This window comes from Andrographis paniculata, unplaced genomic scaffold (assembly GCF_009805555.1).
Source record: "Andrographis paniculata isolate CXL003 unplaced genomic scaffold, ASM980555v1 Contig69END, whole genome shotgun sequence".
In the NCBI taxonomy this organism is placed as follows: domain Eukaryota; kingdom Viridiplantae; phylum Streptophyta; class Magnoliopsida; order Lamiales; family Acanthaceae; genus Andrographis; species Andrographis paniculata.
This window is the reverse complement of record NW_026137605.1, coordinates 8,861,586-8,882,407: the sequence shown is the minus strand read 5'-3', so window position 1 is coordinate 8,882,407 and position 20,822 is coordinate 8,861,586. Positions and strand designations below refer to the sequence as shown.

General features: G+C 35.2%; 4 protein-coding genes and 1 long non-coding RNA gene across 13 annotated transcripts; 2 read left to right on the top strand and 3 right to left on the bottom strand.

The window, feature by feature from the left end:
• Window positions 1–1,201: 1,201 nt before the first annotated feature.
• LOC127263538 (uncharacterized) lies at window positions 1,202–8,111 on the top strand. 6 transcript variants are annotated; one of them, XR_007841501.1, is made up of 6 exons: window positions 1,202–1,682; window positions 3,787–4,046; window positions 4,842–4,913; window positions 6,934–7,493; window positions 7,574–7,877; window positions 8,014–8,111. It is a non-coding gene; the product is annotated as an uncharacterized LOC127263538 (long non-coding RNA). The 6 variants fall into 6 exon arrangements; XR_007841502.1 differs by lacking the exon at window positions 1,202–1,682 and adding an exon at window positions 1,748–1,793; XR_007841500.1 differs by lacking the exon at window positions 1,202–1,682 and having other exon boundaries at window positions 3,929–4,046; window positions 7,234–7,493.
• On the bottom strand, window positions 3,301–4,730 carry LOC127263536 (putative GEM-like protein 8). Its single transcript, XM_051292617.1, has 4 exons — window positions 4,316–4,730; window positions 4,137–4,217; window positions 3,766–4,040; window positions 3,301–3,673 (listed from the first exon to the last, which is right to left on the bottom strand). Exons 1-4 carry the CDS (start codon window positions 4,506–4,508, stop codon window positions 3,497–3,499), a joined length of 726 nt encoding a protein of 241 aa, XP_051148574.1. The 5' UTR covers window positions 4,509–4,730; the 3' UTR covers window positions 3,301–3,496.
• Window positions 6,790–7,930, bottom strand: LOC127263537 (putative GEM-like protein 8). The gene is made up of 4 exons (XM_051292618.1): window positions 7,756–7,930; window positions 7,581–7,661; window positions 7,213–7,487; window positions 6,790–7,126 (listed from the first exon to the last, which is right to left on the bottom strand). The coding sequence occupies exons 1-4, from the start codon at window positions 7,928–7,930 to the stop codon at window positions 6,950–6,952; spliced, it is 708 nt and encodes a 235-aa protein (XP_051148575.1). The 3' UTR covers window positions 6,790–6,949.
• A 901-nt stretch (window positions 8,112–9,012) lies between the features above and the next one.
• LOC127263535 (transcription factor SRM1-like) lies at window positions 9,013–12,419 on the bottom strand. Of its 2 annotated transcripts, XM_051292614.1 has the most exons (3): window positions 12,170–12,419; window positions 10,824–11,554; window positions 9,013–9,770 (listed from the first exon to the last, which is right to left on the bottom strand). In XM_051292614.1, exons 2-3 carry the CDS (start codon window positions 11,204–11,206, stop codon window positions 9,284–9,286), a joined length of 870 nt encoding a protein of 289 aa, XP_051148571.1. In that variant the 5' UTR covers window positions 11,207–11,554; window positions 12,170–12,419; the 3' UTR covers window positions 9,013–9,283. The 2 variants fall into 2 exon arrangements, with proteins under 2 accessions (XP_051148571.1, XP_051148572.1); XM_051292615.1 differs by lacking the exon at window positions 12,170–12,419 and having other exon boundaries at window positions 10,824–12,158.
• Window positions 12,420–15,707: 3,288 nt separating this feature from the next.
• On the top strand, window positions 15,708–20,777 carry LOC127263630 (uncharacterized). Of its 3 annotated transcripts, none has more exons than XM_051292740.1 (9): window positions 15,708–16,092; window positions 16,193–16,470; window positions 16,563–16,706; window positions 17,605–18,286; window positions 18,763–18,865; window positions 18,967–19,032; window positions 19,800–19,976; window positions 20,055–20,151; window positions 20,373–20,777. In XM_051292740.1, the coding sequence occupies exons 4-9, from the start codon at window positions 17,719–17,721 to the stop codon at window positions 20,496–20,498; spliced, it is 1,137 nt and encodes a 378-aa protein (XP_051148697.1). In that variant the 5' UTR covers window positions 15,708–16,092; window positions 16,193–16,470; window positions 16,563–16,706; window positions 17,605–17,718; the 3' UTR covers window positions 20,499–20,777. The 3 variants fall into 3 exon arrangements, 2 of the variants coding, with proteins under 2 accessions (XP_051148697.1, XP_051148696.1); XM_051292739.1 differs by having other exon boundaries at window positions 16,563–16,712; XR_007841536.1 differs by lacking the exons at window positions 15,708–16,092; window positions 16,193–16,470; window positions 16,563–16,706 and having other exon boundaries at window positions 17,358–18,286; window positions 20,373–20,670; window positions 20,737–20,777.
• Window positions 20,778–20,822: the final 45 nt, after the last annotated feature.

The window sequence follows — 20,822 nt, the reverse complement described above, 5'->3', positions numbered from 1 at the left end:
TTCTTTACATTGTATGTGTGTCTGTATCTATTTTAGTTTATTCTGATTGGCAATAGGGCCCAAAAGTAAACAGTTTTAGAGACACTGTTTTGGTAGGCATTGTGTTTTTTTATTGTTTTTTTATTTCTCCTTTTATGGCTGATTTTTACATGTGGCAGACACCAGGTTTGTGATAAGCTTTCTTTTTATGTAGCTCATATTTTACTGGTTAACTATTACTGTGATAAGGTGTGGTGCTTATGCTGTTCTGAACTGGGATTCTGCTTTGTGATGTAACTGCTAACACCAAGTGACACAGAGATGCATTTTTGGTCACCATAGGACTGCTTTGCTGATAATATAGAATTGCATACGATGTGCTTGCTCAGACTAGCTCTTTGCAGAAATAGATTAACAAATAAGTCAGAATTGATGGTTACATTTAAGTACTATTGTCATCATAAATATAAAAATATTGCATTTGTATGTGCACGCCATTTGTGAGTATGTGTGCCCCTGTGTGTGAGGACTTTAATATTTTTGCTGAAGAGGATGAGGCAAAGAAAGTGCAAAATGTCTGCTCACATGGTAGTCACAACCTTGAAAGGACCTATATCTATCTTAAAAGCTTTAATCAGACACAGAAAGTGAGATAAAATATGCAGGTAATTAGTGGTGTCAACTTTTCTGTTTATTGTTTCACCTGATTTCCTTTCCTTTTTACAGCCATAGCTTTTACCATCTTGAAGGTGTTACTAATTAATCCTGTTTCTTTTTCTCATTCTTTTTTCCTTGTCTGTATTTCTAGAGATCTTTTAGTATTCAGAAACTCAATATCTGTACTGTTAAGTCTTGCATTACATATTAGTGTTATGCATTATAGTGTTCTATCAATGCTCCATTGATAGTTCGAACAATCTTTGGCACAGCCGGAGCAGAAAGTAGCAGAAACAACAGGTATGATTGATGTTAGAACAATATCAAGAAAAGTAAGGGGAAACCATGGGACTTTTCTAGAACTCTTCAAGATCATTCCAGCTTGCCTTCAAGAACATAAAAGCTATATCCTAGAGAGGAAATTTGTGCTCCAAATATTTAACGCACTCTCCATTAGATAAGTATCAAAATATTCGTAGTTTAATTTTGTCAATCACTAAGAATGTTTTGATAGGTTTTGGGTAGTGATTTTGTTTGAAAAAACACATGTTAAATATCATACAGTTGAGGCTTGTTTCGCATTGAAGAGAGCTGGGAGAGATTGCCTTTTCGAAATGCCATAAAGGCGTAAATAAATGATTGGCTTCGAGGTCAATCGTTGTATGAGTTGATCATTGTTGGATGTTGTGTCCCCCATCATAGATCCATTTTTGTCATGTATATTTTAGAACCTTATTTGAGACACTTGAACAATTGCTATTTTATATCAGAAGCCTTTTTCCAGCTATTACTAAGGTCACAAGAAGAGTTGGTTTTCATCGAGATTACCCGGTTTAACCATGTATTGCATCCTGTTTGAAGTACCATTTGGTTGGAGCTCTAACAAGATATATAACCTGATGAATGTCTTCATTAACTCTATTTCACACTAATCAGATACTTGCTCTGATCCAACTCCTGTCAGGTTTATTTATAGTTAAAGAAAAGCAAAGTGGTTGCTTTGGTCAAATGAATTCAGTTGGATGAGTCAGCTTTGAATCATAAAGGTGAAGAGATGATCTTTTGAACAATCTTTGACATCATAAAGTTGGTTCTTCGTTATATTTCCATTTTCATTCCTTGGTGGCAGCTCAAATTAGCAGAAAATTGTGTGCAAGGTATGGAGAAGATACATTCTTCACTTCTTTAGTAGCTGCAGAGATATTAGATTTGATAATTGTTCTTTATCTCTTTGGAAGGCTCAATTTTTATATATGATAACCAGAGGCTGACAGGCTGTGATTAAACCTTTCTGAGCTTGACAACCCACAATCACAATAGCTAGTATTAATATGATAGCCACTGGTGCTTATACTTGAGCTGGCACCTTTGCTTTGTGATGTAATTATCAAATGGAAAAGATATGTGTGTCTGTAAAGACAGAGAGAGGTGGGGAAAGAAATTTATTGTTATTGATTCAATGGCCCAAAACCACAGTTTGATAACGAAAATATGATTAACTGCACAGGATGACTTACCTGAGTTTGACTGCCTCTTTTTGAAAATAAGTAAATTAACAAGTTAGTTTTAACTGGAACACTTTATGTATAGTCATGGTATAAAGCAATGGAGTGTGTATTGTATATATGTGTGTTTGTACAAGGCCTTCATGTATTGTTACTTTGTGGGATAGGCAAAGGATCCTCATATGGTACTCACAACTTTGAATGGACCCATTATTAAAAACTTTAGTTCAATGTAAAAGTTGTTTAGGCAATGCAATCCATTGGTGGGATTGCTTTTTGATTTTTTTTTTTGGCCTCTCTTTACTATTTCACCTAAGTTTGTTTAGGTGTGGCCTTGTTATTATTATTATTATTATTAATTGTTTGTCATTTTCCTCTTTTCTCTTGTTTAATCTTACCTTTGCTAAAATTAATACTTAGTGCCTATGCTATATCTGCGTCCCCTCATTTTGTTCACTTTCAGGTCCCTGTAAGATACAGAGCAATGATTATGATTCATTGTTTTTAGCATTCAAATTTCACTGCAACATTGACTTTCAAGATTCGTTGTCTCCCCTCTATACTTGAACCTGAGGTGTTTCAAATGAATCAGAACTGTATATTAGACTATTAGTATCAGTTATACCTACCATCTTTCATGCCAAGTACATAATCTGACGAATTATTTTTAATAGTTCAGTTGGCATGCCTGATGTGCATGATTTATTTGTTGATCTTCCTCTTAATCCCATGCCTTGACTGGGTACTTCTCATTAGACCAAGAACTTGTATGTCTCCCATTGTGATATAGACAGTGGTATGTAGTTTCACTTGGTTCAAAAGAAGGTTCCATTCATGGAGAGTACTTGGTTTAACCAAGGAATGATGCATTCTTCCCTCTCAGGATTTTTTGCTATCTATTTACTTGTTGCTTTGAACTCATGATACCTTCAAGTATTAATGTATTTATGTAATATGGATCAGCTATTAGAACTTGATGGTTAGGAATAATCTTAGACTTAAGCTGCTTCAATTATGACCACAAGTCATAAAGTACATGTTTCATTGAAAGTTTTATCAATTGTGAAATTGATAGAATTTGTGTGATATGTTTCAGCGTCCGAATATAATTGTGGTATAACTTAAAGTAATTCAGTGAACTTCTGTTCCAGAAGAAAGATAGAAAACAATGATTAAATCAGGGATTCATTCTCCAATCAGAATGTGAAATTCTCATAACACAACATATTTACAAATCTGCACAGATTTGGAAATTTTAGCCAACAATTTCCAATAGTGTCTATTCTGACCATACAAGAAGTATTGTAAAAGAATGAGCAGATTGGTCTTCTATATGAAATGTCCAGTTTATGGTTTCATCTGACTTGGTGGATTGTCTGCTGGATATACTTCAAAGTCCTTTGATGATTGAGAAACCCCATGAACCAGAACTCAAAATTGTCCTCAGTCAGTAGCTGTACATACTTTTGCGTCGGCTTAATGGCATCCTCACTTTCAATGGCTCTCTTTATTTTTTTGAGAGGGATAGACACCTGCATTAGTTGTCACACAGGACTTTAGTTCCCTTCTTTTGCCAACATTTGGATTATTGATTCAGTTGACAATGGCATGTAACTTAACCTACCTTGTATTGTGCTCTTAGCAGCTTCCCAGTTGGAGAAGAGACTTTAATGGATCTCTCACTGCAGAAGGCAATTCTATGATCAGAAAGAAAGAGGAGTCCGGCTATTGGCCCAGCTGTTGTCGATAAATAGCATTGAAAAGCCTTTAGCAATTTCTCATCATCTCTAATATTGAAGTTTTGTTTGAACACATTGGCCACTCCTCCAACCTGAAGGATTCTTGCCCCCAAGCTCAACTTTCCTTTCACGGTTTCACTTAACTTTGGCCCCAACTTCACTGCAGGTATCATCATAAACATTTCTGTCAGAACATCGTCTCAATAGAATATCACATACTTTGTTTTTTGTTTCAACTTTTTGTGTGAGTAATTACCATGTTCTCGGATTCTTCGAGCAAGAATATCCACGGATTCTCCTAATTTGATCATCCTAGCAAAGACTGCACCTACTCTGCCTGCATTTCCAACAGATCACCACATTAGCAAACAATTATATAAATTATTCCAACTATGGATTCTGGATTTGGATTAATCAAGAAAACTGGCTTCTTACTGTGTCTGAATTTGGAGTAACGTTTGGAAGGAGAGGGTAGAAGTTGGTATTGAGTTGAAGGATCAGCCAAAATGGCCTTCTGAGAGTGTTCATATGGACTTCCAAATCCCGACGAACTAACCAGGATCCCAACAACACACTCCTTGTGTGTACTCTTCTTCCCAATTCTTGATCTTGTTTGTTTCATCTCCATATATAATCTGCGTCCCTGTTTTTGTTGCTTGTAATGAGATTTAATGCCTAAAGAATGTTTCCACTTACAATGGCTCTTACGCTTCAACCAGAAACTTGATATGATCCAAACTTCTCAGAGACTCCTCTTTTATAGTTAAAAAAGTAAGAGTCGTTTGGTTCAACTTTATTCAGTTGCATGAGTCATCCTTAGATCACCTGAAGAAGTTATGACCTCTGAGCAACATTTCTGATATCAGAAAGTTGGTTACTTGCTTTTCTTTATCTTTCTTTGTTTATTTTATGTGATCTTCTGGTCGGCTCGTTAATTAACTTAAAATGTGTAATATTGCAGCATGGCCTGCAAGCACGAAGTTGTGGACGTCCGGAACTTTTCACGTCTGATGTGTTGACATGGGAGCCAAAGGTTTGTGGCTGATCCTTTTCTGATGTGTATCCCACATTTTCTTTGCTGGCATATCTACTTTCTGATGTAACCACTACCTTTAAATAAGAAAGATATAAAGGATATATATATATTTAGAGGGGATGAAATCTTCTGCCCCCACACCCATTGTGTATATACATATATACATACACACAACTTATGTATGTATATATGAATGTGGGACAGAGGAGCATGGATCATCTTGGCGGCAGTCTGGATCTATTAGTGTTGAATGTTCTAGATTGATCTTCAATTGTTAGATCACAGTAATAGATCAAGGCTTAGAATTAAATTGAGGGTGTTGTTGAATGAATGTGCAAAATAACTAAAATATTCAAATTCATTACAACCATCAAATTCATGAAAGACATCTTTGATTATTCAGCATTTATTAAAAAACCTATTTTGGGTGTTGAATTCTTCAGTTTAAGGATTGGGATAGGCTTGCATAGGATGACTTAGTCCAGCATTTGACTGACTACCTATTCGTCACGATAGAATAATACTCTTATATATATATACATATATTAATATATATATGTGAGTTTGTGCATGTGAATGTATAAGGACTTAAAATATTGTTGCTTAGCAAGATAGGTAAAGGAAAATGCATAAGTTGTATCCTCACGTGGAAAGCATAACTCTGGAAAGGACCCTTTATCCTTGGAAGCCTTATCTGAATAAATTTAGAAATGTTATGTATGATGTAAGCAGAGAGTGTATCTTTTTTTTTTTTTTTTCCTTTTAATAAGCTCACCAAATTTTAATTGCCCTCTTATGGCCTTATCCTTGCCTAAAATGAAACCTCATCTTGACGTGTAAAGAGTTGTCAAATGCCGGCACAGGAAATTCCTTTTCTTGCCCAAATCTTGAGTAAACACTCAATATATCATCCAGGATTCAATTTAATGGTGGGGTGGGGAAGATATTTATCTAGCCATAATTTATATAACTTCACTAAAAGTGGATTTTGTAGGCAGCTTTTGGTTTGTGTTGTATTGCTATTTTGTACCATTCACTTCTGAAAAGGCAGAGGAAATAGCAAAACAAATCTTCACTCATTTCATACCTCACTAACACATGGACTGTAATTGAGCATATTCTGATACCCCAATAACAACTTATATGTTTTTGCTCATCTATTTTCTGAGCTTTACATTACAGTGAATTTGATGGATTCACATCATCTACTTGAGAAAATTATCTTAGCTTGGATGAGAAAATAAATGTTATTACAGTGGTTTGCCTAAGTGGAGAACTATCTTTAAGAATTTGAAATTTTGTTTGATTTTTGGGTGATGGTTGAAAAGATGCTGAAGAAATATCTACATACGATTTAATTTTCTTTATTGCATTATTAGTGATGTGAAATGACTGTTTTTGTTTATTTTTTGATAATCAAGGACTTGTCTTGCTATGTATCAAGAAGATTGTAATTATACATGCATTTGGTTAGAACTCTTATCTGCCCATGTAATACTGAGAGTTATGAACAAAGAGACCTTATTTGTACAGTGGTCTTTTTTCTAGTTTGTTTTTAGGTGCTTAACATGATCTAGCTTCAGCATTGAAGATTGTCCATCCTTTCTGTTTTTGTACTCTAAGGCTACATTATCAAGTATATTTTCTTTAATTTCCATTAGAACAGCATGTGATGCAGATATAATTGTCAAACCAGAATGCTCTTATACATAAAGAAGTGTATCTTTCCCAACTTGTTAATTTTCACCATAATATTGAAGCAAGTTGAGTGATGTGCACTTATTGCTACTTTTATTTTGCGTTTGGTACAAAAGCTGGTAATATTTTATGCACTTGGTTCAGTTCCAGGACTATAATAATAAGAGAGGAAAAGAAAGATCAAAATGCGACCATCCATTAATATCAAATGTGAATTTCTCATAATAATAATAATATATATATATATATGCACAAATATGTACAGATATTTGTGTGAAAATCAAATCAAAATGTTGTTCATCCTTTGCTCATGCTGTAGTTTGGCTTGAAGTCTCTCATCTGACTTGATGGATGGCCTGCTGGATAAACTTCAAAGTCCTTTGATGATTGAGAAAGCCCATGAACCAGAACTCGAAATTGTCTTCTGTTACTAATTGCACATACTTTTGTGTTGGGTTTATCACATTCTCACTTTCAGTGGCTCTCCTTATTCTTCTCAAAGGAATCATGACCTAAGATACCATGAATAATTTCAGAATTTCCTATTTTAAGCCCAAAATATTCTTATTTGATCATAAGGATGCATGGTCTAACTCACCTTGTAATGTACTTTTAGCAGCTTCCCAGTTGGAGAAGACACTTTGATGGATCTCTCACTGCAGAAAGCAACTCTATAATCTGAAACAAAGAGGAGTCCGGCGACCGGTCCTGATGTTGTTGATAAGTAGCACTGACAAGCCTTCAACAGTTTCTCGTCATCTCTAATATCAAACTTCTGCCTGAACACCTTCTCCACTCCACCAACCCGGAGAATTCTTGCCCCCAAGCTCAGCTTTCCTTTCACTGTTTCGCTTAGCTTTGGGCCTAATCTCACTGCAGGTATCACCATAAACATTTCCACATCAAAACATTGACACAGTATAAATGATCAAAATTGACTGTATTTCATTTTGTCTCAGTAGTTACCATGCTCCCGGATTCCCTGAGCCAAAACATCCATGCTTGTTCCCAGTTTGATCATCCTTGCAACAACCGAATCAATTTTACCTGCATTTCATCGAAACAAACCACAATCAGTAAACTCAAAGCTTCAAATGCCGCGCATTCTTTTTATCAATCCAGAAAGGAAGGGGCTCTTCACCATGTCGAATTTTGGAATAGCGTTGCGAAGGCGAAGGCAGGAGCTGGTACTGATCAGCAGGATCAGGTAAAAGTAAATTCTGGGAGTTCCTATCTTGTGGAAATGATGCATAGTCTAATGAGGTAATCGGAATCCCAACAACATGCCCCTTGTTGTAGATGTTTCTTTTCCCCATTCTTGATCTGCTTGTGTTTGTTGCCTGGAGAATGTTGATACTTGCAGTGGCTGATTGTGTTAGTATGATCCAACCCTAACCAGGAATTCCATATTTATAAGTGAGGGAAAAGGAAAGGGCTATTTGGGATTCATTTTTTGGGCAACTGGATGAGTCAGCTTTGGATCATCAAAACCATTAAAGGTGAAGAAGGTACGTATGTGTTTGTCATCTGCCTTTATTTGATATCAGCATGTTGGTGTTTCTGCTTTCTATTTTTCTTCCTTTTAGAGGCTCCTTTCTCTCTATATATAAACTGATTGGTTGGTTGCACCTTTAATCTAAAATAAAATTGTGTCTATTTCCACCTTATTTGTGTTTCAGATGCATCTTTTAATTTGATGCAAGTTCAATTCTAATCAGTTATACCTGGACTGATTTTTATATCTCTCACTTTTGCATGACTGTAACTAACATGTTTTAAAAATATAAATTATATCTAGTCTGCAACATATACAATCAGTAGGGGGCTGACATGTTGTCTGATGATTATTATATAATGGCTGCTGATGTGTTTACATGTGTGTTTGTGTAAAAAGATAATATTTGAATGATAAAAGTTACTTTGATAAGAGTAGGTAGGTAGTTATAGTTTTCCTGTCATCACTACATTAGAAATTTTGGAAAATAAAGCTGTGTGTATATATATATATATATATGAATGTAATGTAGGGCTTTAAATATTGTCATCAACATGTAGGCAAAGGAAAATGAAGTCATCCCACATGGAGGCCACAACTTTGAAAGGGGCCTATTGTTTTTAAAAGCTTATCTGGATAAATAAAAGACATATACTATGTGACATATATTTGTATATATACATATTCCATATATATATGCAATGATATTAGTGGGATCTTTTTTCTATATTGGTTGCATTATCTCATCTTATATTAAAATGCAAACTCATCTTGACGTGTTAAAAACTTGCCAACTTGTTATGTTCCTAAAATTATCAAGTCTTGATAAGAATTATAAAATAAATATAATATGTCTGTGTCTATATATATATTGTCCATTCTCCTTTAAGAAAACAGAATAAGTGATACAAAAACATAGAACTAATAAGTCTTAATAAGTTTAGTATTGTCACATACAGAACAAGTTTCTTGAGGCTTTTGTAGAAAGCCTCATTTTAGTTCTACAGCACGACAGTTGCCTATACAGATGGAAGGATCAATCCTATGGATTATTTCATATCTCAATAAGAAAATTAAATAGAAATAATTGAAGAAGCCGTGTTCGAGTTCGTGGGATACTTGTTCCTGAACATTCGACAAGATTGTAGCCACTCCAAACCTATCTATATCGGTTTCACTTGTGTGGCATCGGGTAACTCATGGGGGGGATGCTCATCGGGGCACCAGGAACCACGCCAGGTGGCCCAAGAATCGGGGCACCAACTCCATACGCCATGTGCGGTGGTGGTGCAAGGTTTACTGGTGTCCCAACTGCGGAAACAAGGGGTTGCCCGATGGTTGGCGCGCCATACGCTGTGATGCCAGGGGCGCCAACGGGAGTTTGAGGGAGCGGCTTGTTTGATTTCCCAGGCGAAACTCCGGCAGCAGAAGTGTTTGCCTGGCCGGTAATGGGAACTTGGGGCACCGAGACATCTCCATTGTTGACACTGGTGATGTCATGGATGCTTGACCGTCTCCTGTCCTTGTTCATAGAGTTGAGGCGGATGAAATATTTCTGGGCATGACTCGCCACTTGGGTAGGAGTTCTTGTTACCACATAGTTCCGGGAAATGCTTCTCCAGTCGCCTTTCCCATACTTGTCCAAGCCGAGGAGAAACAACCTGTGTTTTTAAAAAAAAATTTGTGGGTAGAGTAAACATAGCACTCAGTTAACGTAACATAGAGCATGAGAAAATGGCAGAATGTACTGTAAGTAGCTTAAAATGGGCAATACTATGCAGGTCTAGAACATTGTTACAAAATTTCAAATAATGTCTGCTATCTGTCACCATTACATGCCTTCATGTATATTTATCTCAAATTATGTCCCCGCGACTTTATACCCTAATCTACAGGTAGTAGTTTTAGAGTAAAGGAAACTCCCATTTCACATGGAATTGTTCGACTTGGATCACTACCTCACTGCCTAAAATCCAAACTCCATGATTTAGTGTTTATGTATGTTACTTTCTAGTTGCTCTAACGGTTCGAACAAGCTTTTTTGGCTCTAGTAGCAACAGTTAAGCTCTCACTGACACCAATCTCAAGGAAAATATCATTTAGTAGGATTATAGAACATTTCACACATACTATGGGTAACCACTATTCCTATAGATCCTCAAAGATGAAGGTTTGTAATAGGTTATCAAGAATTCGTTAATACTGAAACCTTTACATAATCATTGCAGAATGCTAGTGTGAGCAGAGCTACAATATAGAATCGGATCTTCACGGGTAGTTTGCTTGTTTAGTGTTTAGTTTCACCGAACTAAACATTCTATAAAGATTCACTCTGTATGACTAAATTCAGACAATCACTATCTCTACCGGACTACCAAGTTCACATCCAGAAAGAATGCATTCGTAGGTTTATGCTTAAAAGAGTAATTCTTCATTTACTTTGTTCAAGAATCGTATGAAGAGACTAACTCCCCAAAGAAACAAATAAGTCAAAACTACTTCCAAAAAGATATGATGTAGTCCAAGAAAGCAAAATTCAGAGTATAACTTTAGAAGTATGCCTTTTGGTGGGTTCACTCACAGTACTGTACAGAACATGAAAATCGTAATTAAAATATACCTAGTCCATTTCAATCACTAGCAGTATATTCATGTGTTCAGGTGGGGCATGATATAAGATTAAAAGATAATAGGTAACTACATAGATGTTATACCTGTGCTCATCCTCTGTCCAAGCAATCCCCTTGCGGCGTTCTTGATCTGACCTCGAAGACTTGCCTCCATTGCTAGCATCACCGTTTGAGCGACCTGAATTACCATTTTTCTTACCATTTGCTTCATCGCCACCATTACTAGTCGACCCATCTGAAGAAGAGCTGTAACACGGCAACTCTATAACTCCAGATTCTATCCTGTTGACATCGTCGACTAGAAGCTCATAGTGGCGTTTAACCTCTTCAGCAGATTTTCCAGGAACTTCTGCTGCAATCTTTTCCCATCTATCCGATGAATCCTCAGGATAAGTAGCTATCGCTTTCTCAAATTGCTTATCCTGTTCCCAACTCCACTTCGAATTGTTCGATTCATCCGATGGCATCTAGACTCACTTAAATTCAACACTAGGTATCCTTCTATCCTCTAAAAAGTCAGCAACAATGGAAAGTGGAAAAGGGAAAACACACAAACCTCTCTTCGACACTTCAAATTAATCTACTGAGCTTAAAAAAAGCTTGGATCTGGAATACTTTCTAGAACTGTATACCCAGAAAGCTAAAAGCTAAAGCTGAAAAGGAGATAAGAGTCTCCAAGAACAGTCGAGTGAAAAGTTGAGTAAGAATATTAACTGCAACAAAGATTACATAGAATCAGAGAGGCAAACAAAAGCTAGTGAATTCACTGCTGATTTTCCCCCCAAATTGAAGTGATGGTCTGTTGAATGCTGGCCCTAGTGAAGAAGAACAAAAGCAATAAATTCAGTCGGACAATTGGAAAATATCTAGAAAAATCAAAACCACCCAGCCTAGCCTCACACACAAAAATATCAAAGTGTTCAATAAATGCCAGCGGTGAAAAGGAATCTAGGGAAAACGATGCACAATTGCAACTGGTGGTGGTGGTGATGGTAGTGACCTCAATTTGACATGAACTAGGGCACCAGTGGGAGAATGTGAAACGTGGAAAGGAAACCCCCAGAGAAGTCTCGAATGGATAATAGGAGCAACCAAATCGCTATCCATCACTCATCCCTACGAATTTCTCACCACGCAGGCCCACAATTAAAGATGGAAATTACACCTAACGTTTACAGTGCCACTGAATTTTCGATGCTTGTCCTTTCTGCTGCTACGCTTGCTTCTTCACCACACAGTCAAAATCAAAACTAACTACGCACCCACACACACACACACCACACGGAGATAAATCACTACCGAAAATTACAATTAAACATAAAAATTGCATATCGTAGGGATAACACGAATTATGAATTACTCTATCTATCTTCCCTGCGGGAGGAACAGGAGACAATTGATTGAGCACAGATTGAGAGAAGTAAACTTACTGAGCGTCAGCGATCGGTTTCCGCATTAGGCAAAATTCTGGAAGTAGAAAGGATTGAGTGGGGTTGGATTGGATTGGATTGGATTGGGTGGGAAGGTAGTGAGTGTATTGAGTCCTCCCTCGGAGCCACCATTGGAAGGGAAGAAAGGTATGTTGTTAGGTAAGTGTCTAATAAATAGGAAGAAAAGTTACGACGGCATCAGCCTGCCATACCCATACCTTTTCACTGTTCAACCTTTGCTGGAAACAAATTATACCAACTTTTATAATAAAATATACAGTAGGATCTGACTACAAAGTTTGGAGTTCAAATTGATGAGCCTGCTGTTCTTTCAATTATTGTTGTAGTTATCCAAATTTATATTATTTTTATTTTCTATTGTTATAAAAAAATATATATATATTTTTGTTTTTTTTAAAGTAAAATATTATTTTTTCTTTTTTTGCTGTAAAATTTTTATTTTCATTCACTTTTTTATAATACTCGTGTATGATGAAAATGGACATAAATATCAATAATGAGGGAGGGAGTTATTATTATTATTATTATTATTATTATTATCATTTTGTCAAATTTATTTAAGATGAAATTCATTATGTAATATTCTATTTATATATTTTTATTTATTTTGTTTTATATAAAATTTTATTTAAAAAAACAATATCTGCATTAAATATAGAATCCCCTCTTCTAGTAAAAATGTAAAAATGATATTAAATTATGATTTAGCTTACAACAAGAACTGAAGTTGTAACCACAGTAGTTTAGGGTGTGTTTGTTTTTGTAAAATAGTTTGAAATTGAGAAATGATTATAGAATAGAAAGTAAGGGAAAAGGCGTAGTTGATGGTTGCCTTGCGAACGGTTTTTGGCGACTTGCTTAACTGCAAAAACGTGTTGCTGTTGCACCATGTCATCACTGCTCACCCTACTAACTAACTGCCTGCCCTCTTTACATTCACTACTCACTTATTATTATTATTATTATTATTATTAGGCAAAAATAGAAAAAACCCTTGTGATTTTTCAAAGTTGTTGAAAAATTTTGTGGTTTTAAAATTCCAAAAAATTTATTTGTGGTTTTCAAAATGTTAGAAAAAAATCCTTCATCATCCGTTAGAATTTAACGGAGGTTGTCTATCATGCGCTTGAAATGCGATTTTTGGTCCATAAGGGTGATATATTTTTGTATAAATTTACTAAAATACCCTAGTGACTTCTTCCTCTTTATTCTTATTCTTCTTCATTCTTCTTCTTCCTTATTCTTCTTCTTTCTTATTATTATGTATACTTCTAGAATTTTATCTCAATTCATTTTTATTTTTTTTTCATTTCAAATATGTTAAACACAATATAAATTTTAAACCGATCCCAAATTTATCACAAGTAATCGACCGGACATGGAGATGAAGATGAAAATGAATAAGTTATTATTCACTGTCGATTTCTTCTTCTATTTTACCAAACCCAGAAATATTTATTCTTCTGTTTTATCAAACCTAGAAATCTAATAATTCAATTTGACATCAAGAAGAAAGAAATAACTTGATATTGGATGCAACCGTGTACTAAAGAATTGGAGATGAAGAAGAAGGAAAAAAAAAAATTTGGGGAAAAAGAAGAAAAGAAAGAAACGGGTGGAACTGCTACGACCTGAAAAAGAATTGGAGAAGAAAAAGAGAAAAAATGAGGAAAAATATGTGTGAAGGAGGAAAAAGATGTGTGAAGAAGAATTTGGGGAAGAAAAGAAGATGGAAGAAAGAAATTGGGGAGAAGAGAAGAAGAAAAAACAGAAGAGAGAAATAAATTAAAGAATATATAAATAAAAGTATAACTGTCAAATCTGATAAAATAACGTCCGTCAGTCAAATTTAAAGAGGGAGGAGAGTGTGCAACATTTTGGAAAGCACAAGGTTTTTTGAAATTTTAGAACCACTGGGGGTTTTCAGCGAATTTGTAAAACTACTGGGGATTTTTTGTTATTTTGCCTTATTATTATTATTCGGTAAATTGCATAATATTTTTATTATAAATATATAGAGATTTATACTTTCTTTGTTTTAGAATAATGATTTTTTTTTTTGTGTGGGCATAAAATTTTAAAATTTTAAAATATTAGTATTATATTGATAGTATGTAGAAAATATGAGTAAATATAAATTTCATCTGTCCCAAAACTGTGGTCTTATTTGAGTTGGGCACGAGATTTAAGGAATATTGATATTATATTGATAATTGGTACAAAGTTATGAGTAAAAAACTTATTTACCTTTGTGAGTGTATTAGTGTAAAAAGTAGTGACATTTGTGTAATAATAAAGAAAATATAGGAATAATTTTATGGTGATATGAGTATTTATGGAAATGAAACTATTGTTTTGGGACGAACAAAAATGGTAAACAAGACTATTGTATTGGAAATGATGAGTATATTTTTTTGTAAGTGTGCTAAGTATGAAAAATGATATCATTTATGTAATAATAATAATAATAGAATAAACATAGTTTTATAATAATATAATTATTTATGAAAATTAGACTATTATTTTAAGATAAATAAAATGATAAACATAAGTATTAAATCAGGACCGATGATGTTTTACTCCCTCCGTTCCAATCTCAAAAGGTCATTTCGAATTTTGTAGTATATTAATAAATAATAATATTTTTTTGTTAATGGAATGTATATTCATCATCGGAGGTATGTTCGTTTTATTATTTAAAGAAAATAATATACTCAATATTGAAGTATAGTTTTAATTTGAAATAAAAACTTAACACCCTCATATTTTACTACTTTATAAAATAATATTTGTGTATATGAATTAGATCAAAAAGGTTCTGATAAGTTTACTTTCAATGTTAGCTCAAAATATTATTTTGGAATAAATCCAAATTCAGCTTTTCTTACTAAAATGAATAGGCAGCCCAAAGTATTTGGCCCATTGATACAGGCTCGGCCCAAAACGGAGGCCAGATCCAGTGTGATTTCAAACCGTGCCGGACACAGCGGTCTAATTTTTAAATATTTTTTTATTTTAGATATGTTGTAAAAAGATTTATTAAAAAAAATGACAAAATAGCATAAAACTCTTTTGAATCTGCTGAAAATCCCTATGATTCTAAAATTTTATAAAATCTACTCATGATTTTTTAAATGTTGCAAATCCTTCCCTTCAAAATTAGACTAACGGTTTTAATATTTTAATTGTCTTAGCCGTTATATCCTTACAATATTTTCTACTGGGTGTGTTTGTTTGGGGGTTTGGATTTTGAATTGGGATTTGAATAGTAAAAATTTTGAATTTGAATAGTTGTATGATGTGATATAAATAGGGTTTGATGTGATGTTTTGAATGTAAAATTGATTTTTAGTATAATATAAAAAATGAAAAATAGGTGTTTGATTTGATGTTTTTGGGGGGAAAAAATTGGATGAATAGTGAAAATCTACCAAAATCCTTCAAACAAACACACCCTTAACGAATTTGACCAATTATTTCTTCTCTCATACCACATAAATATATACATACGTAGAGTTTGACTTTTATTCTTACCACACACCACACATATCACTCTTTCTTCCTCACCCACTGCTACAGCCGCCGGAATTCTCAGACAGCCTCCACCTCCGCCTCTTCCCCCAACCCCACCTCAAACACCATTTCTCACCCCTTCATTATTCAGATTTATCTATACTAAGAGAGACAGACAAACTGTTTCTCCCAATTACTTCACTTCATTATAAATTAATAATCAATAAATTATATAAATTCACTTCCAAATAAAATGTTAATCACCGTCAACATCATCATCGTTGTTGTCGTCTCTCCGGCGAAATACATCCTCGCCTTGGAAGAAGAGCGCCGTAAGATTTAAGTTTTTCGCCGCAAACTCCCTCTATGTAGCTACCTCGTCACTTAAGGTAATTTTCATCAATTAATCTCTCCATCTTACTAATTTTGAGTTGTTGGAAAATTTCGATCTTGTGATTAATACAACGATGTTTTGGGGGCTCTCGGCAGCAATTGAGTCATTCATGAAGCAGATCTCTGCGAAGATGCCGGAGTACAATAATATGAATAGAGTCCAATCGAAGGAATTCGTCGACCAGACATCCAGTGACGGGTCGGTGTCCGAGGAATTCATTCCGATTAAGAGATCGACTTCGGCGGCGACGATGATACTAATTTTAGAAATAAATACGGGGACGGCGATTGGAATGACAATGAAATTTCGAAGAAATTCTACTGGTGTTGATATGTCCAGCTCTGGAATCAGACATCATCCCGCCTCCAAAAGGGTAGCTAACTTCGATTTCAATTTTCGTAATTTTGAGATTGAAATTTTATTTTCAATAACTGACTGAATTTGTTGGATGAATTTTCGAATTAGGGTTCGCTGAGGAAAAATAGTATTCAAACAAACCAATTCGATTGCATTTTGTACAATCTCCAAATTCTTATCATATACGGGAAGAAACGCGATCCAGGAGAGAAGCAAGAGGGATGAGAGAAGTAGAGGGTGAAGAAGATGAAAGTGAGGGTATATTTGTCATTTCAGCTCCAATTTTATATAATTTTGTGATCTCACTCTCACTTTAAGCGCGTGTCAGACCATCTCCGTCAACTATTATCGGAAGGAGTATTTTTTGCAATATTTTAAAGACCACGAATAAATTTTATGGAATTTTAAAATCAGAGTTTTCAACAAATTCGAAAAATCACAGAGAGATTTTATGCTATTGCCAAAAAAATCTACAGTTTTATTTTATGTGTTCATTGTTTTTATTTTTCTTTGTTTTTATAAATATATTTTTATTATATTTAAAATTTTATAATTTAAATCATAATTTATAATTATTTTTATTATACAATAATTATTTTTACTAATATTTTTAAAAATATTTATTAATTATATTTAACTAAATTTTGTTTGTATAGGAAATCGAGCATAATTTATTTTAAAAATATAAATATTATAAAATTAATATTTTTTTATATTGCTCATTAAGAAGTTAAGCATTAAATATATAATTAATTTTTTACTTGAACTTTTTTTTATTGATATGCCTTTTAAACATCATTTGTTTTTTAATATTCATGCCATAAATTTTTCGAGTGAAACGAATATATATAAACATATACATACCTGAATTTATTTATTTATTTTATTTCTAACACAAATATTTAGATAAAAAAAATATTTTTTACAAAATATAGTTCAAAATAATATTTCAATCAAAATTAAAAGATGAAAATTTCAATTTTAAACTAAAAAGAAACAAATCCCATAATAATAAAAATTAGAGAAGAAGCTGCTGTTAAACCCTATAATAGGAAGCTTCTTTCTTTTCTACGACTCCTTCACTCCACCGTCTCGTCGTCTTTCCCAATCTTCGAATTTAATAATAACAATACAGTACTGTAATATACAGAGTTGCAGTCGCAGATTGGTAGATCTATCTACCTCTGCATTTCGCGAATTTTCTCAATTCTGATCTCACCGCACCGGATTTTGATCGATTGATTGATTCCATTTTGATGAGGAGATGGGTCGGCTTTCTTTGATCATCTACATCACCGTCGCCGTCCTGTTGCTCCTCCTCATCTCCCGCTCCTCCGACAACCACAAGTCCCACGCCGCCCGCCACCGCCACCGCCGCCTCAAAATCCGCTCCAATTTCACCTTCGTTCCCGACCCCCACCACGCGCACGACCGCGCCGCCTTCGACCCTCTCGTCGCCGGCATCGAGCGTAAGCGAGAGGACAGGGAATGGGAGCACCACCACTACTCCCAGAAGCACCACCACTCCGATGTCAAGTCCGAGCCGCAGTCGCACGAGCCGGAATGGGAGGATTTCATGGACGCCGAGGATTACCTCAACGACGAGGACAAGTTCAACGTCACAGACAGGCTGTTGCTTCTCTTCCCAAAAATCGACGTCGACCCGCCCGATGGCTTTGTTACTGAGTCCGAGTTGACTCAGTGGAACCTGCAGCAGAGCCAGCGGGAGGTCCTGCATCGGACGGAGAGGGAAATGGAGATTCACGATAAGAACAAGGATGGCTTCGTCACTTTCGCCGAGTACGAGCCCCCAAGCTGGGCCAAGGATTCAGGTACACGCCTTCAATTTCTTCGATTTATTGAGAGAATTAGCTATGGAACTGAATCCCCAAATCAATTTGATAACCCTAACCTATGAAACAAAATTAGGGTTTCCAAAATGCACAACCATAAGTTAATTTTGGGTTTCAATTTCATATAGGTTAGATTGCTTTCCTAATGTGTTTGGGGATTTTACTGTGAGTAGCAAAAAAAATGTTTGATTGATTGATTGTGTTCTTGTTCATTTGTCGATCATTTGTCAAATGCATTTGGAGTTATGCTGTGGTTATAGCTTAGGCTCATCGGATTGTTGTTCATGGCAATGTTCTTTAGCTGTTTATGTTTGATATCAATGATGCAGTGATCAAGTTAATCCTTTTAGTAGTATTAGGTTTTTATTAATAACGAATTGCGAAGGAGAAGCTGGTGATCAGTTAATCAACATTAGAGTGGTCTCAGAATGTAATGGATTGCCTTGTATTTGTAGATAATACTACATTTGGATATCAGATGGGGTGGTGGATGGAGGGGCACTTTAATGCTTCCGATGCAGATGAAGATGGCCGATTAAATATCACAGAGTTTAACGAGTAAGTGTGTATATATCCTTCATTTAGCATTGCTCGTGGGTGTATCCTATTTTTCTAATTCTCAAATATGTTTTGGTTTGCTTTCTTCGTTGCAATTGCAGTTTTCTGCATCCGGCTGACAGCAACAATCCGAAGCTGATCCATTGGTTGTGCAAGGAAGAAATAAGGTAAATTTTCAGTTGCTGAATTCCCGTTTATAATGTAGCCTTCGAAAACTCTATTGCACAATTGATATTTGCTTGGTACATGGTTATGATCTTTGCTAATCGATTCAAACTACCCAAAAAGTCGACAAGACTTGGTTCTATAGTTATGTTAAATGAGTCGAGTTCAGAGTTCTCATTGCTCAGTTAGTAATTAAGCCGAGCAGACTTAATTTATTTTAACAAATAGTTAGCTCAATAAGGGATGATGAGGAAGGTAAACCTTGTCGTTTCCTGTTATGAATTTTGTTTTCTTGCAATAATTCCTATATTTATTAAGTTTGAGCTAACTTTTAAAGTAGTTAAATAAATCATTCAGTACTATACTTTATACCCAATGATCGATGCGTGTTTCTTGATCTTAAAGTCAAAAACTTTACCGTTGCAATATACTCTTGAGATGTTATGCTATTCATTTCAATTTATTTTGCAATATTATTATTGCTAAACTTAAACCCCATTCCCATTGTTGGGAGCAAAGATATGCTCTGGGTAATGCGATTTCGATGAGTATGATGATATCGACAATTTAAAGTGAGATAGTTCAAATGTTAATAAGTCTAGTAAATTTGCATTGTGCTCCGTCGAACTTATCTGCAATCATTATTTACTAGATTTGTGCTCTAATATACATGAAATAGGCGCACTCCATTTAACAGTGCTCGACTTTCCGTATTTTGTGAGGTTGAACCTCAAGGAACTTTGCATTAATATTATTCTTTTGTTGTTAGGGAAAGAGATACCGACAAAGATGGCAAGATGAACTTCGAAGAGTTTTTTCATGGGATCTTCGACTTGGTTCGAAATTATGACGAAGAAGGCAACCATGCTTCACACGAGTCTGACGATGATGCGCACAAGGCCCCAGCCAGAAAGTTGTTTGCGGAACTTGACAAAGACGGCGACGGGTAATCAACTGGACATCTTTGTTCAGACTGGGATAAATGCTCGTACCCGGATTAACCGTGTTATTATTTACGTTGCAGATACTTGTCTGACCTAGAATTGCTACCCGTCATCGGAAAAATTCATCCATCCGAACGATATTACGCGAAACAGCAAACGGAGTACATTATACAACAGGTACATTACTTCAATTCAACTCGGCATTTTAATTTGCAGTAGATTTTTTCGTCAATATTGTTATGATGATTCGTTCTCAAAATTGGAAAATTTCTTCTGCGATCAACATGCTAATTTACTTTGTTAGGATTTATAGGTCCCGGGTGTTCCTTGACATAGATCTGTCCGTAGTGTTAAGTATTGTAAAACTGGTACGATTACATGTTCTTGTAACTTTGCAGGCCGATACAGACAAGGATGGCCGTCTGACACTAACGGAGATGATCGACAATCCATATGTTTTCTACAGTGCCGTGTTCAATGAAGATGAAGACGACGACTATGGTTACCACGACGAATTTCGCTAGATGGCAAGCAAAACTTGCAACCCGTAGTCGGCTAAAACACATTCGGTGACTCCATCATGTCTCCGAAACAGTTCCTCAAAATTTTTTCGTGTACACCGAGGGAGATGCAAGGAAAATGGGGTGTTATGGTGATGGACAGCTTTTGTTCTTCATGTCCGAGCACCAAAGACAAGTATAGATCAAATTTATTTTGCCTAATCTTCAGCTACACATTTGATAACTATTTTGTATGCTTCAGATTGTTTTTAGGACATAATTTAGATCATCAATTGTGATTTACCGATGATTTGGAATCAGTTGAGGCGATTTCTAAAAGAAAATTAC

What these genes read in the sequence shown, in the direction of transcription:
- LOC127263535 (XM_051292614.1), bottom strand. Translation starts at nt 11,206, where the DNA reads ATGCCATCGGATGAATCGAACAATTCGAAGTGGAGTTGGGAACAGGAT. An exon ending in TGGACAGAGGATGAGCACAG is followed by an intron (nt 9,771 to 10,823) that starts GTATAACATCTA and finishes TTAAAAACACAG; the next exon opens with GTTGTTTCTCCTCGGCTTGG.
- LOC127263537 (XM_051292618.1), bottom strand. Translation starts at nt 7,930, where the DNA reads ATGGGGAAAAGAAACATCTACAACAAGGGGCATGTTGTTGGGATTCCG. An exon ending in CTATTCCAAAATTCGACATG is followed by an intron (nt 7,662 to 7,755) that starts GTGAAGAGCCCC and finishes GATGAAATGCAG; the next exon opens with GTAAAATTGATTCGGTTGTT. An exon ending in TCAGGGAATCCGGGAGCATG is followed by an intron (nt 7,488 to 7,580) that starts GTAACTACTGAG and finishes TGATACCTGCAG; the next exon opens with TGAGATTAGGCCCAAAGCTA.
- LOC127263630 (XM_051292740.1), top strand. Translation starts at nt 17,719, where the DNA reads ATGGGTCGGCTTTCTTTGATCATCTACATCACCGTCGCCGTCCTGTTG. An exon ending in AAGCTGGGCCAAGGATTCAG is followed by an intron (nt 18,287 to 18,762) that starts GTACACGCCTTC and finishes TTGTATTTGTAG; the next exon opens with ATAATACTACATTTGGATAT. An exon ending in TTGTGCAAGGAAGAAATAAG is followed by an intron (nt 19,033 to 19,799) that starts GTAAATTTTCAG and finishes TTTTGTTGTTAG; the next exon opens with GGAAAGAGATACCGACAAAG.
- LOC127263536 (XM_051292617.1), bottom strand. Translation starts at nt 4,508, where the DNA reads ATGGAGATGAAACAAACAAGATCAAGAATTGGGAAGAAGAGTACACAC. An exon ending in TTACTCCAAATTCAGACACA is followed by an intron (nt 4,218 to 4,315) that starts GTAAGAAGCCAG and finishes TTGGAAATGCAG; the next exon opens with GCAGAGTAGGTGCAGTCTTT. An exon ending in TCGAAGAATCCGAGAACATG is followed by an intron (nt 4,041 to 4,136) that starts GTAATTACTCAC and finishes TGATACCTGCAG; the next exon opens with TGAAGTTGGGGCCAAAGTTA.